Raw genomic sequence first — 15,629 nt, forward strand, 5'->3', positions numbered from 1 at the left:
ACTTCTCAGAGCAGAGGCCCTCCTGCCAACTGACCTCTTCCCACAGTTGAAAGTAATCAGTCTGAACTGGTAGGCTCAGGCCTAGGATATTGGGGCTGTTTGCCGGGGTTGGGGGGGGTCTTCCCTGAGTCCCTCCCTTAGAAGATGGAGATCACCATGAGGAAGAAGAGGCAGGATAAAGATCAGAATCCTTCCCCTAACTTTGTCCCACTGTTTTCTCCTGCCTGGTTCTAGCTCATCCTTTCAACAGGAAGGTACGGGTTGACAGACATATGCACAGAGGCGATAAGAAGTCTACCCAAGGCCACACAGCAAGCCAGAGAGACCTGGCTGATCCCTGGCCTCTTGTGCCTGGGCCCCATCCAGCGGGCTGCTCACACCCTTCAGAACATTCAGCTCCGACATTCAAGGTGTCTCAGTCCGCCAGGTGAAAAAGCTGCTGGTCTGGTCTGGGTGGTTCCTAGGCTGGTGCTTAGCCAGGCGGGCATGGCTCCTCCCCTGGGCCTTCTGGAGCAGACTTCCCAGGGAGATTATCCTGTCACTTTCTTTGAGCTCCGGTTTGCCTCCAGCCAGGGGCTGCCTGGTGCAGAGAGCACCGGTGGGCGGGGGGGGGGGGGGGTGTCAGGAGCCCTGACCTTACACTGGCTCCTCCACTGACCAGCTGGGTAGACTGTAAGCAGGTTATCAAACCCCTGAGCCTCAGTTTCCTCAACCGCAAAATGGGCACGACAGCACCTACAGAACACACCTCAGGGGGCTGTTGTAAAATTCCATGAGCTATTTCCAAAAGGGCCCTGGCTCACCTAGGCTCACCCTAGACCTGGGCCCTGTTGTCTTCCCGGGGGGTCAATAATACAGGGACAGCACACCCACTGTGACGCAGAAGGAACTGGCACCCCACTCCAGTACTCTTGCATACAGAATTCCCTGGACAGAGAAGCCTGGTGGGCTGCTATCCATGGGGTCTCACAGGACACATGTCTCTTCAGCGGACACGACTGAAGCGACTTAGCAGCAGCAGTAGCAGCAGCAGCAGCACACCCACCGTGACAGCTTCACTTGGCCTCCGTCCTCAGCCCAGCCCTGTCCCCCGCTATGGCCTCCTGCCTGCTCCCCTTCTCGCTCCATCTCACCATCTCTAGGCACCCCTCCCCACATGGAAACTCACCTGTCGCCCGTCTCTCAGCTGCCCCTTCAACAGAGTGTCCAGGGGGAAAGAGACAATGTTGTTCAGGTTCTGAACCTGGAAGAAGCAGAGACCCCCATACCCCACCTTGAGCGAACGTCTGTCCAGCCCCACAGGGCTCAGGATACAGTGAAGCATCACCAGGACAGCACTGGGGTGAAGGAAGCAGGGGAGAGAAAGACAAGAAGGTGGAAGGGTACACGGGGGTGGCGGGTCGGCCTCTCGGGAAAGCTCTTGCCCTCCCCCGACTGACGGGCCTCGTGCCTCCACTGCCCTCTCCACTGCATCCACGGCCAGCCCTTCTCTGCTCCTTGGCCAGAGGGACACCCTCACGTCTCCTTTCTGACTCTCCGAGGTCCACCTGTGTGGCCCACCTGTTGTTTCTCCACTCCCTTTTAATGCGAGAACCCTTTCCCTATGGTCACGTGGAGTGAACATGGAGTCAGAGCTGACCAGAGTGCTCCGTCGGGGGGCCACTGTGATTGGCTCAGGAACAGGCACGTGACTCAAGCCAGCCAATCAGGATACTTTCTGGGACTTTTGTAACAAAGTTACGAGAGAAAGACTGTCTTTCTTCTGCAAGGTGTGAAGCTGGGCCTGCTGCGCCATCCTGCCCCTGGAGCAGAGACAGAGAGAAACCCTAAGAGAAAGAGAAGGAGCCTGAAACCAGCTGCACGCCTGGTCTTCCCATTACAGGGGTCAGTGAATTCTCTTTTTGAAAATCAACCTCGAGGGGCTTCCCTTGTGGCTCAGTGGTAAAGAATCCGCCTGCCGATGCAGGAAACACGAGTTAGACCCCTGATCCAGGAAGACCAGGCATTCCCCGGAGCAACTAACCTGTGCACCACAACTATTGAACCTGTGCTCCAGAGCCTGGGAGCCGCAACTCCTGAGCCCAGGTGCTGCAGGCACTGAAGCTCAAGTGCTCTGCAGCAAAAGTAGCTACTGCAATAAGACACCCAAGCACTGCAACTAGAGAAAAGCCAGCACAGCCAAAAATAAAATAATGATAAAATAAAACAAAAAATTAACCTGAGGAATTCCCTGGTGGTCCAATGGTTAGGACTCAGTGCTTTCACTGCCAGGGCCAGGTGGGCCCAGGTTCAATCCCTGGTCAGGGAACTAAGATCCCACAAGTCGTGTGGCATGACCAAAAGAAGTAAAAAAGATTGGAAGAGAGAAAAAGACTATTAAAAAAAAAAAAGAACCTAGTTTGAGTTGAATTTCTGTCATTTGGCAACTCAAAACAGCCTATCTGATATTTCAGCCCATCTTTCAAGATACAGCTCAAGTCTCTCCTCCTCCAGGAAGCCTTCCTGACTACTTCTTCCCATGACCTATGCTGATCTCCTCGTTTCTGAGCCATGGCAGTTCTAGGGCTCTGACCCAAACTGCTGGGTCCTTGAGTTTGTGCCACACTGCTGATCTTGCTTGGTGTCATCTCACACCTCAGTTGCCATCTCTTGAACTATATGGCTCTCCAAGACAGAGCTTGACTCTTCCCTGTGAACAGCGCCCACCACCAAGTAGACCCTCAACAAACATTAGTCTGACCAAAATAAGGGGAAGAGGAGTAAAGACAAAGGAGCCCCTGTTCACTGATTCAGTTGAATCCACTGTTAAAGGCCTCTGCTTGCAGGACAGGGTGCAAGGCAGTGCTACCCAGAGATAAAATGATGACAGATGGCATTAGCTAACGTTTACTGAGTGCTTTCCCTGGAGCAGGCACTTGAGAAATCCTCATCACTGCTCTGTGATGTGGGGGCCATTGTTATCCCCATTTTATTTTAATTTTAAAAAATATTTATTTATTATTTGGCTTGCTGGGTCTTGGTTGCAGCATGTGGGATCTAGCTTCCTGACCAGGGATAAAAAGTTGGCTCTCTGCAATGGGAGCACGGAGTCTTATCCACTGGACCACCATGGAGGTCCCTTTCATTCCCCTGTTGCAGATGAGGCTCAAGCAGACTGAGTGACTTGCCCAGAGTCATGCATCTTGTGAGCAGCAAAGCAGGGACTCATGGCCCGAGTCTAAGCCTGATCACTAAGCAACTTGCCTTACAGAGATGATGTGGTCCTTGCCTGCCAGGGAGGGCCCTGGTGGGACTTCAGCCATGAAAGCCAGCCTAAAGCTGGAGCTCCTAAAGCTATGGAGCCTGGGGCGGGGAGAGGGGCTTTCCTGGTAGGCAGTACCAGCAGGGTAATTACACTGGATGCTAGGTTCAAATCCACCTGCGTGACCTCAGGTGAGGTACTTAACCTCACATCCTAGTCTCCCAGCCTGTGCAGAGGGGGCAATGGTAAAACCAAGCCCACAGAGCTGTGCGCCAGGGTGGATGAGGACACACGTGAAGTACTGAGAGCCGTACTTATGCCCGGGGAGAGCTGGGGTCTTGGGGTGGCCTCGAGGTGTGGACTGAGGGAACAAAGCCATCTCAGGAAGAAACCAGAGGCCACTGGACCACATGCAGGAGTGAGAGGTTTACTGAGAGGAGGCGCGTTCTAGGCTTTGAGGGCAAAGTAGGTGTGCTGGGGAAAGCAGAGTACAAAGCAGGTGAAGGAGAGGCAGTGGTGCAAAGACAGGAAGCAGAGCTGGCCTTCCCCTCTCTCAAGCCTCCTCCAGGGAGCCCTCCCTCACGTGGGCTCTTCCCCACTGTGAGACCTCTCTGCTCCTACATGCTCACCACAGAGGAGGAGGAGGAAGGCAGGGAGGGAGAAAGGGGAGGGGAGATATCAACAAGAAGTCAGAGAGGATGAAGAAAGCAAACGGGAGGTCAGAAGTGGAAAGGGACCTCAGGTCATGGGTCAGAGGTCAAGGGGGACTAGAGGTCAAGGGCAAGCTGAAAGAAGGATGGACACCAGCCCTTTCCCAGTCAGAGTTTTAAGCCACAGATTAGATTTGCCCTGAGCCTGGGCTGAGGCCGACGGGGAGGTGCAGGGCCTCACCAGGTTCTTGAAGAGTGCGGCTACCTCGCGGGTGAACACGGCCAAGTTCAGGAAGCCGGTGGACAGCTCATGACTGTTCTGGGACAGGTGGCTGTTGCCCAAGGACTCCACGGCCTCTCGGTACTGCTCCTCGTTCTCGACGTGGCCTGTGGAGGCGCAGAGTTAGGTCCGGGCTGGGGCCGGGGATGGGGCTGCCTTGGCCAGGCTGCTACTGGTAGGCTCACTCACCCAGGCCGGAGCTTTGGATCGCACGCACGGCCTTCTTGATTCTCTGCAAGATGGCCTGGTCTCCTTCCAGCATCTGGAAGCAAATGTGGACAGAGGTTCAGGGACACTCGACTGGGAGGGCTGCCCAATTCTGTGATCCCGCCCTCCAAACACACACAGAATTTCCTCCCTAGGGGCCCCCTGCACCCTCACCAAACATAAGCAGACCACCCTCCCTCACCCAGACCACACAGGAAGCCACTGGCCAGTCACACCCCTCCAGGAAGACTTGCGGGACAAGTAAAGGCAGTGATCCCAAGGCACGTGGCGTCGTGGGGTATGCCAGGCTGGGTTTGAATGTCAACTCTGACACTAACTAGTGTGTCAACCTAGACACACTATTCTCTGAGCCTCGGATGCCTGGTCTGCAAAATGAGGATGACACTACAGAGTTGCTGAGAGAATGAATGGTTTGATGAATATATACATAAGACTTAGCAAAATACCAGAGGAAAGAATGTGGACATCTCTATAGTCTTATTTATTATTTTATTTGGCTGGGTTAAGTCTTAGTGGTGCCATGTGGGTAATTTTGTTGTATCACATGGGATCTTTCATTGCAGTGTGCCAGCTTCTCTCTAGTTGTGGTGAGCTGGCTTCTCTAGTTGGTGGTACATGGATTTAGTTGTCCCACGGCATGTGGGATCTTAGTTCCCCGACCTGGGACTGAACCCACATCCCCAGCATTGGAAGGCAGATTCTGAACCACTCAATTACCAAGGGAAGTCCCGACATCTCTATATTCTTGAAAGATTCAGCTGGGGAACACTTGTTCCCCATACCCTAGGCTCAATAAGCAGTCATGTGAGGATGAGGAGGAAGAGGCCAGGATACCAGTGGAGGGGGAGGATATGAGGAGGGTTGAGGGGACACTGAGCCCCCTATGGACAGAACTGGTGGGATGATGGCAGGCAACCCAACCCCAAAGTCCAGGGGTTGCAGAACAAACCATCAGACTGTAGAGAAGCCAGAAGATGTGATGGGAAGAAAACAGGAGTCACATTTTCCTGGGGGTTCAACCCAGATGGAAACCTCCCAGACACACTCCTGTTTTAGTGGGGTAGAGAAACTGCCAGTCTCATGAAATCCTCATGAAATGCAGAGTCAAGTGGGAAATGACAAAATTAGGGCTGCAAAGGGCCCACAGATCCATAGGTGAGGAAAACAAGGCCAAGAGAGGGAGGGAGTCTTGCCCAGAGTGGGGCAACGGCTGAGCTGGGCTTTCTGGGGGTGCCCTGGGACAGTGCTCCATCCACACATGACGGTCCCATCTTGATCCCAGGCCCCATACGTTTCTCCCAATGACTATAATGGAATCAAAATGTGATCTCCAAAGAGTTACTTCAATGTGACAAGGGTTAGCAAACATATTTGGAATGGTATCTGCAAAGATTTTAAACGAAATTCATAGGACATGCAGGGGACAGATCTTGGAGGCAATGGAGTGTTCTGGAAGCCTTGGGGATGTGGGAAGCCTCTGGAGGGAGAGGGGTCTGGTCTTGAAGTGCAGTTCCACTGCACAGATGCTGTGTGACTTTGGGCAAGCTCCTATTCTTTCCAAGCTCTCTGATCAGCTGTCTGTAAAATGCAGGAAATGCCTACCTCTCAGGACCATTATGAGGATTGTACGTATGAGATGATGCACATAAAGGGTTTAGTTTGGGTTTCCCTGATAGTTTAGTTGGTTAAGAATCTGCCTGCAATGTAGGAGACCCTGGTTGGGAAGATCCCCTGGAGAAAGGATAGGCTATCCACTCCAGTATTCTTGGGCTTCCCTTGTGGCTCAGCTAGTAAAGAATCCACCTGCAATGCGGGAGACCTGGGTTCGATCCCTAGGTTGGGGAGATCCCTTGGAGAAGAGAAAGCCTACCCACTTCAGTATTCTGGCCTGGAGAATTCCATGGACTATTCAGTCCATGGAGTCACAAAGAGTCAGACACAACTGAGTGACTTTCACTTTGGTGCGAAGCACAGAGTGTGTCCTCAATGAACAGTCAGCAGTTGCTCTGATGCTAGAAAGTACCCATCAAATTCTAGGTACTTTTCCTCCAGGTAATATAAACCTAATAGTCTCTTTCCCAAGTATGGCCTTGAGATAACTTTCATGTCTGGGACCAATAGAGGCCCACCTAGGGCTGAAGAAAGAAAGAAAGCTGAGGAATAAGGGAGACTGGAGAGGAGGCCATAACTGATTCAGCTAAAGAACTAAAACACTTCTAGTTGAGAGACAAAGACAAGAGGAGAGAACGCAGACAGGTCTGTAGTTCCTGAAGACGTAGGCTGGGAAACACGTGTTAGCCAAAGTCCTTGATTCCCCGAAAAGGGAAAGATAAGAGTTGACTAATGTAAGGAACTGGGACTTCACTCCAAAAGACAGTGCAGGTTAAAGATATGGCAAATAGAAGGGGAAAAAGTGAAAACAGTGACAGATTTTCTTTTCCTGGGCTCCAAAATCACTGAGGATGGTGACTGCAGCCATGAAATTAAAAGACGCTTGTTCCTTGGAAGGAAAGCTATGACAAACCTAGACAGCATGTTAAAAAACACAGACATCACTTTGCCGACAGTCAAAGCTGTGGTTTTTCCAGTAGTCATGTATGGGTGTGACAGCTGGACCATAAAGAATGCTGAAAATAGTGAATCAGTTGCTCAGTCATGTCCAACTCTCTGCAACCCCAAGGACTGTAAGCCCACCAGGCTCCTTTGTCCAACGGAATCTCCAGATAGGAATACCGGAATGGGTTGCTATTCCTTTCTCCAGGGGATCTTCCCGACCCAGGGATCGAACCTGGGTCTCCTGCATTGCAGGCAGACTCTTTACTATTTGAGCCATAGGGAAGCCCCTAGAGAAGGCTGAGCACCAATAAATTGATGTTTTCAAACTGTAGTGCTGGAGAAGACTCTTGAGAGTCTCTTGGACAGCAAGGAGAGCAAACCAGTCAATCCTAAAGGAAATTGACCCTGAATACTTATTGGAAGGACTGATGCTGAAGCTGAAGCTCCAATACTTAGGGCACCTGATGCAAAGACCTGACTCACTGGAAAAGACCCTGATGCTGGGAAAGACTAAAGGCAAAAGGAGAAGGGGGAGGCAGAGGATGAGATGGTTAGATAGCATCATCAACTCAATGGACATGAATTTCAGCAAACTCTGGGAGACAGTGAAGGACAGGGAAGCATGGCATGCTAACAGTCCATAGGGTGGCAAAGAGTCAGATGCCACTTACTGACTGAACAACAGCAAAGATATACACAGATTCCAAAGAGATTTAGAAAACTCCCTAGAAGGCAGATCGTGTGCCAAGCACACAGAAGGTGCTCAGTAACTGTTTATCTAAATGAGTGATGGTTTGCAAAGCCCTGGGACACAGACCTGAGCGGTCTACGTCCATGCTGTAGCTACTCTGGGGAGTCTTCCTATCCCCTGACACATATTCTCTGACAAGCTCTCTACAGGTGGGCCCTTGCTGCCTTGTTTGTTCTTGTCATAGCCGACGGGACCAAGGTGGACACCTGGCCCAAGCCAGGCCAATCAGATTCTCTTTCCAAGAAATTTGGAATCAGCTCTGGAAAGCTTGAACTTCCCTGGTGGCTCAGATGGTAAAGCATCTGCCTACAATGCAGGAGACCCGGGTTCAATCCCTGGGTCAGGAAGATCTCCTGGAGAAGGAAATGGCACCCCACTCCAGTATTCTTGCCTGGAAAATCCCACAGACGGAGGAGCCCGGTAGGCTACAGTCCATGGGGTCACAAAGAATTGGACACGACTGAGCAACTTCACTTTCACTTTTTCACTTTCTGGAAAGCTAGCTAATTGACTGGAAGTGTTAAGCTGGGACACCTTCCCTACCATGGGCAAAGGGAAAAGAACAAAGTAGATGCGTAGAAAGAAGGAAACAAGACCCACCCTGCCATAGAGAGGCACAAGAAAAGAGCTGCCCTGGTTTCCGACAACTTTCCAGGTCGTTCACTCTCAGAGGCCCTTCCGTACTTCCTGTCCTTGAGCCTCCATGAAATACCCCCAAATCTACCCAACAAATTCCCTTGACAGCTCAAACTAGTTTAAGAGGGTCTGTCTTCCCTGCAGTAGACCAGATGCTACTGGTTGGCTCTCAACCCATTCTCTTTTCTTCCTTTAGTAATTAGAACCCTGATTTTTCAAATGGCCACTTGGCCAGTCACAATAAAGACTACACTTCCCAGGTTACCTTGCCACTAAATGTGGTCACATGACAGAGTTCTGACCAATGGTATGTAACAGATATTTCATGTTAGTTTTCAGCAAGTATTTTTTAAAAGCAAGGGAGGAACCACACACCTATTAGAATGACCAGAACCCAACACTGACACCACCAAATGCTGGTGAGGAAGTGGAGCCACAGGAACTCTCACACATTGCTTGTAGGCATGCAAAACGGCACAGCCACTTTGGAAGACAGTTTCACAGTTTCCTACAAAACCAGACAGACATTTACCATATAATCCAGCAACTGCTCTCCTTGGTATTTACTCAAATGAGTCGAAACTTATTTCCACTTAAAGACTTGCACATGGATGTTTATAGCAACTTTATTCATCACTGTCAAAACTTGGAAGACAGTGGTCTATTATTTAGCGCTGAAAAGAAACGAGCTATCGTGCTCACTTCGGCAGCATATGCACTAAAATTGGAACGATACAGAGAAGATTAGGCCCCTGCGCAAGGATGACATGCAAATTTGTGAGGTGTTCCATATTTTTTCATGTTGGTGCATGGCAAAAACCATCACAATATTGTAAAGTAATTATCCTCCAATTAAAATAATTTTTTTTAAAGAAAAAATAGAAATACTAACATTTTCACATGAGTCAAGGAAATTGAAAATAGGACAATAAGAAGTCAAGAAAACATTAAAAAAAAATTAGCTGTCAAGCCACAAAAGACATGAAGGAAACTTAAAAGGAAAGAACCCCATCTAAAAAGGCTCTATACTATATGATTCCAAGTATATAACTTTCTGGAAAACGCAAAACTATGGAAACTGTAAAAAGTCAGTGGTTGCCAGGGGTTGGAGGGAGGGAGAGAGAGTGGGTAGAGCACAAAGGAGTTTTACGCAGTGAAACTATCCTGCATGATGCTACGCTAGTGGGCACATCTCACTACACAGCTGTCAAAACTCACAGAATGTTCCCCACCAAGAGAGAACCTTAATGCAAACTGTGGACTTTGGGTAATAATGGTATGTAAGTGCAGGGCCACCGACGATAACCAATGTTCCGTGCTAGCGTGGGATGGTGATGGTAGCGGGGGAGGCCGTGCATGTGTAGGGCCAGGGGTATATGGGAACTCTCTATACTTTCCACTCAGTTCTGCTGTGAGGCTAAAACTGCTCTAAGAAATACAGAAAAAAAGAATTAATTAAAGAAAAAAAAGAAAGGAAGGGGTGACCTCTGTCATGCGTGTGTATGATCAGTTATGTCTCTTTGTGACCCCTTGGAGTGTAGCCCACCAGCCTCCTCTGCCCATGGGATTTCCCAGGCAAGAATACTGGCGTAGGTTGCCATTTCTTATTCCAGGGGATCTTTCCGACCCAGGGATCGAACCCACGTCTCTTGCATCTGCTACATTGGCAGGTGGATTCTTTACCAGCTGGGAAGCCCATTTTTAAGGAGGAAATTCTGCTCATAGCCTGGGAATGGGATGGGATTTGGAGAAAGGCACAGAGGTTTCTGGAACTCCGGTAACGAGGCTACCATGGTATGAGTCACAAGCTGAGATCCTAGCCCCAGTCTCCTGGAGACTATCTCCCTGGCTGACACTAGCCCAGCCACATCCCCCTTTCTTTAAAATAGGAGAAAGATAATATCACATGGGGAAAAAAATCCACTCTCCACTTAGCTCACAGAGTCACTGTGAGGCTCAGATGAGACTGCAGACACAACAGCATGTGCCAAGGCTTGAGGCATTTGGAAAATATGAGCATGATTTTTACTGTGGTTTGTTTTCTGCCTCTGTATGAGATCAGCCCTCCTTCCTCATTCCTGTGACTGGATAGGTTAGGAAAAGACAAAAATTAGCCTCTGGACTCAAGGGGGTCTATTTAATCCCCAAGTCAGTGATTCTCCAAGTGGGGTCAGCAGCATCACATCAGCTGAGAACTTGTTAGAAATGCAAATTCTTCAGCTGAATCAGAAACTCTGGAGGTGGAGTCCAGCAATGTGTGTTTCAACAAGCCCTCCAGGTGATTCAGACACATGCTAAAGTTTGGGGATCACTGGTTTAATTCTACCCTTCAGAGATGCAGTAAATCATCATGGCTAAAATTATGAGGCTGGCCCCAAACTACCCGGTCTTGAATTCTAGCTCCATTTAGATATTTGCTATGTGACCTCTCTGTGCCTCAATTTCCCTATTTATGAAATAAGGATGATAATAGTTTTTACTACATAGGGTTATTGGGGAAATGAAATGAACCCACATAGGTAAAATGCTTAGAATACTATTATTTGATTGATAATAATATTATCCATTTCAAAATGAAACTGAATTTGATTGAGGATTTCTCAACTTTCCTTGAGCTAATTGAAGATACCTCCCCCAACCCATGAGTCTGCTCAGCAAGATGTGGGAACCACGATGCCGAGGGACCACAGTGCAATCTCTGCCACTGGGCAGCCAGAGAGTCCAAGGTGTTACACATCCTGAGTGCCTGAGGAAGCGTTCTGGGCCCGGCTCTTACTTGTCACTCCTCCAGCCACCCTCTGAGGTAGGCATCACCATCTGCATTTTGTAGATGAAAATGCCAGGGGAAGGAGCATGTCCAGGTTTGTCCAGGTCACATAACACTGCAGAGCAGCAGAGTCATAATTTAAACCCAGGTCTGGCCAAGTCAGGCGCCAATGTTCTTTCATTACGAGCAAGCAGCCCCACTGAGACACGGCTCCTTTGATTCTGGGGCTGGATCTGCCTTTGAGCCTGAATCTCAGCTCAAGCATCTTTATCACATCCCCTCAACATCCCCTCAACACAGGAAGGGAGGAGGGAGCGACAGAGGGAGACCTGTCCAAAGAAAAGGAAGTTGACAGTAGTGGCTGGGCCCCCACTGCAAATACCCAGGGCTGTCGTGCTGCTGCTGCTGCTGCTAAGTCCCGTCAGTCGTGTCCGACTCTGTGCGACCCCATAGACGACGGCCCACCAGGCACCCCCGTCCCTGGGATTCTCCAGGCAAGAACACTGGAGTGGGTTGCCGTTTCCTTCTCCAATGCATGAAAGTGAAAAGTGAAAGCGAAGTTGCTCAGTCGTGTCCGACTCTTCGAGACCCCATGGACTGCAGCCTACCAGACTCCTCTGTCCATGGGATTTTCCAGGCAAGAGTACTGGAGTGGGGTGCCATTGCCTTCTCTGAGGGCTGTCCTACTAGACAGAAAACAGATTGGTTGAAGTTGGCCCTGAACAGGATTCCCTGGACTGACAGGTAGAAGTTAGAGAGACAGAAACAGGCATCAGCTCAAACAGAGGAAGAAGTTCCTAAGGAAGAATAAGCTGCCCTGGAAGGCGTGAGCTTGAAGTATTCAGGGACTTCGGGGGGTAGAGTGTGGTTCAGATTTTGAATCAACAGGGATGGCCATTTAGATTTCTCTCAAAGCTAAGAGTTCACGCAAGAGTCTGGGCAGGCACTGGGCAAAGGGAGGCGAAACTCAGAGTTCTGGGGACATGTCTGAACTTAGAAAATCAACTGGAGTCCTTCAGGCAGCCTTGCCTGGCTGGGCTTGGACAAAGTCTGAATTCCAGTTGGTGATACAGCTCCATGTTGCCCCCCACCCCACCCCACACACACCACACCACACCCCCCCCCACACACCACCCCCACCACACACCACACACCACACCCCCCCCCCCCCCCCCCCCCCCCCCCCCCCCCCCCCCCCCCCCCCCCCCCCCCCCCCCCCCCCCCCCCCACACCCACCACACACACACACACACACCACACACACACACACACACACACACACACACACACACACACCCCGTGCTCTCCCTCACTGCAGCAGCACTAGGGCTGTGCCCAGCTTCCCTGCTTGGAAGGGCCTTCTGCATGTCCCCTTCCTGGGTCAGGATTCATCAATAGGAGCCATTCTTTGGGCCTGTGGTTTCTCAGAACCAGCTGAGGTAACCATGGCGACCCAATCCAGGGGGCAGAGCTGGTAAAGCTAAGGCCTTGGGAGCTGCAGATTAAATTTCACCATTGGACATTCATTCCTTTGGACTATTATAATACAGGGCATAGGCATGTCTTCTGTGGGATTTCATGACTGCTGGGGCCATGATTAATCCACCACAGTATCTTCCCCACTGACTGGCTTTGTTTCATCATTCTGTTAAGGCAGTTCTTCAGGTAGCCTCTACCTGTCAAACTATAATTGGCACAGGAGATGAAAACCATTTTCTACCTTTGCCTTGGACCATGATGTCGTCCCTTGAGAGACTAAATCACAGAATATGGGAGATAATCTAACATTATCTCCTCATTTTACAGGCTGCAAAACAAAAGCTCAGGTGAGTTTCTGGCCCCAGCTCTCACTGGAAATGCAGACAAACTAAGGAAATAAATCCAAAACTTGCACAGGGCTTTACAGTTTGCAAAGCAATTTGACATCCAGCCTTTAAGACTCACAACATCCCGATAAGGCAGGTATTGCTTTTATTCCCATCTGGCTGATGTCAGTGAGGCTCAGAGAGGTGAAGAAAGTTGCTTGAGCTCACACAGCCAGAAAGTGGCAGAGACCGACCTGGGACCCAAACTGGAGCCTGTGTGCCGTAACTAGAGTCCAAGCAATGAAAGATCCTGCGTGACCTGACGCAGTCAATTAAGTAAATTAATAATTTTTTTTTATGGGAATGATAGTCACTCCTGCTTCAGCCACTTTCCATTGGGATTTGGATCATAAGGACTGGCTAAGTTTGCAGCCCTTGCAAATGTGAGCTGTCCTGTTCGGATCATGCTCTAAGTTTGCTTTTGCTCACCCACCTGCCCAACCAGCAGATCCAGAGAAAGGCAGGGAGCCCCACAGGGCCCTTCATGGGTGGCCAGCAAGGAGGGGCAAGCCAGCAAGGAGGGGCAAGGGTGGGACTGGGAAGTATTTGCTAGCATCCCACCTCCAGGCAATCCCAGCTCAGTTCTACTCCCCGAACAGCATCTACTCTGGGACCCCAAATCTGAAGGCTGCCCCTCTCTCCCCAGTGGGGCCGAGGCAAGGGCTGGGGTAAGGTCTCCAACAGAGTTGCCAGTACACAGTAGGGGCTTGTCCACACATACTGAGTGTCCAGCTGTGCTCTGCCTGACTGTGCAAGTGCTGGGGAGAGGAGGTCAGGCCAAACGTAGACAACGATGTGCCCAGCCAAGGGCTGAGGCGGCCTGGATGAGGCTGGAGCAGAAGAGATGCCTGTTGGGCGGAGGAGGGCACAGGAGCGCCCACTCTACCCTGGGATGAAGCAGTGCTTCACCAGAGCCTTGAAAAGATGAGGAGACATTGGTGGAGAAAAGCAGGACGGGAAGACAACTCTAAGAGGGGAGAGGGTACTTCCTGGTGGTCCAGTGGCTAAGACTCTGTGCTCCGAGTGCAGGGGGCCTGGGTTTGATCCCTGGTCAGGGAACTAGATCCCACAGGCTACAACTAAAGATCCCACATGCTGCAATGAAGATCGAAGGTCCCCTGCGCCTCATGGAAGAACCGGCACAGCCCAATTAATTCATTAAAAAAAAAAAAAGGAGGGGAGAGGCGCCTTGGCAAAGTCCCTGGGTTGAGGCGTCAGCACATTTGGGGAACGGCCTGGAACTTATGTGGCAGGCACTTACCAGGCTGGGTGGGGAAGTGGCAAGTAGTGAGGCTTCAGGCTAAGTGGGACCCTGCATGACCCACTGGGAGCCCATGTTCCTAGTAAGAAGCCAGGGGATGGTTTTACATTACAGCCACGTGCCAGGCTTCTTCTAAGAACGTGACAGATTCTGCATTATTTCAAGCAATCCTGTCAACATCCCCAGAAAGTTTTACAGATGAGGAACCTGAGGCCCGAGGAAGCTATGGCATTTGTCCAGCTCGCATAGCGGGTAAGTGGTGTGACTGGACTCAGGCCCAGGCTATCGGGCTTCAGAATCCATGCATTTAACCCAAACCTCTAGGTTTTAGCCCACAAGTGATGGGGAGGTCCTGCAGAGTTCTGAACAAGAGAAGAGTGACCCGATAAATTCTCATGGTAGATGGGACTTCCTTGTGGTTCAGTGGTTAGGACTCCATGCTACCATTGCAGAGGGCATGGGTTCAACCCCTGGTCAGGGAACTAAGATCTTGCAAGCCACACGACTCAGCCAAAAAAAAAAAAAATTATTGTGGTAGAAAGATTGACTCAGGGACGCATCTGCACACCCAGGCCCAAGTGGGAGAAAAGGGGTGCAACCTTGAACCTCAGGCTTGACTAGGTGATGGGACAGCACAGCCCAGCCTGGCCCAAAGCAGATCACCAACAGGAAACACTTGGGTTCCAAGCTCCCAGGAGGATCTACTTACATGAATCCAGCCACCACCCCCACTTACGGAATGCTGGTTTATTTCTGTTTCCTTGTTTATTCCTGTGAGGTAGTTAATATCCTCCCCATTTTACAGATGAGGAAACCGAGGCTGGGGGAAGTGAGGCAATTGGCTCAGAGTCCTGTAAGTAGCGCCCTCTGCTCCAGAGCCTTCTCTCACTTGTACCCCTCTCTGAGTCCCACTCAGCTCTGTAAGGATGGCTGTGAAGATTATTAATAAATTAGGTCATGGTTTTTCTAACGGTGGATGTCAGGCATCTTTGGAAGCAATGCAGAAACATTTTTAGGGAAAGGAGTGGGGGCACTGAATTTTAGGCTCAATTCTGTCATCAGCCCCTCTGTATCCCTCTGAACAAATTCCTTTCTCCATCTGTGCCTCAGTTTCCCCACCTGCAGACATGACCCTTCCTGGTCAAAGCTCCAGGACTCAGAGCTGAGTTAAGCATCTTCAGTAAGGCTTCCCCAAGCTTGGCCACCAGCACGAGCGTGCATGCGTGCTAAGTCGGCTTTGGTCTTGTCTGACTCCTTGCAACCTCATGGACTGTATCTCGCCAGGCTCCTCTGTCCACGGGATTCTCCAGGCAAGAATACTGGAGTGGGTTGCCATGCCCTCCTCCAGGGGATCTTCCCAGCCCAGGGATCGAACCTGTGTCTCTTACATCTCC

The 15,629-nt window shown here is 50.4% G+C and overlaps 1 protein-coding gene across 1 annotated transcript in view; it reads right to left on the reverse strand.

Annotated features, from left to right (window-relative positions):
- The window catches only part of ASAP3 (ArfGAP with SH3 domain, ankyrin repeat and PH domain 3), a 50,092-nt gene that overhangs the window by 21,885 nt on the left and 12,578 nt on the right, over nt 1-15,629 (reverse strand). Inside the window, 3 exon segments of the mRNA XM_018055606.1 lie at nt 1,169-1,243; nt 4,133-4,278; nt 4,361-4,433. Of these exon segments, the coding sequence (XP_017911095.1) occupies nt 1,169-1,243; nt 4,133-4,278; nt 4,361-4,433 (294 nt within the window).

This window comes from Capra hircus, chromosome 2 (assembly GCF_001704415.2).
Source record: "Capra hircus breed San Clemente chromosome 2, ASM170441v1, whole genome shotgun sequence".
In the NCBI taxonomy this organism is placed as follows: Eukaryota; Metazoa; Chordata; class Mammalia; order Artiodactyla; family Bovidae; genus Capra; species Capra hircus.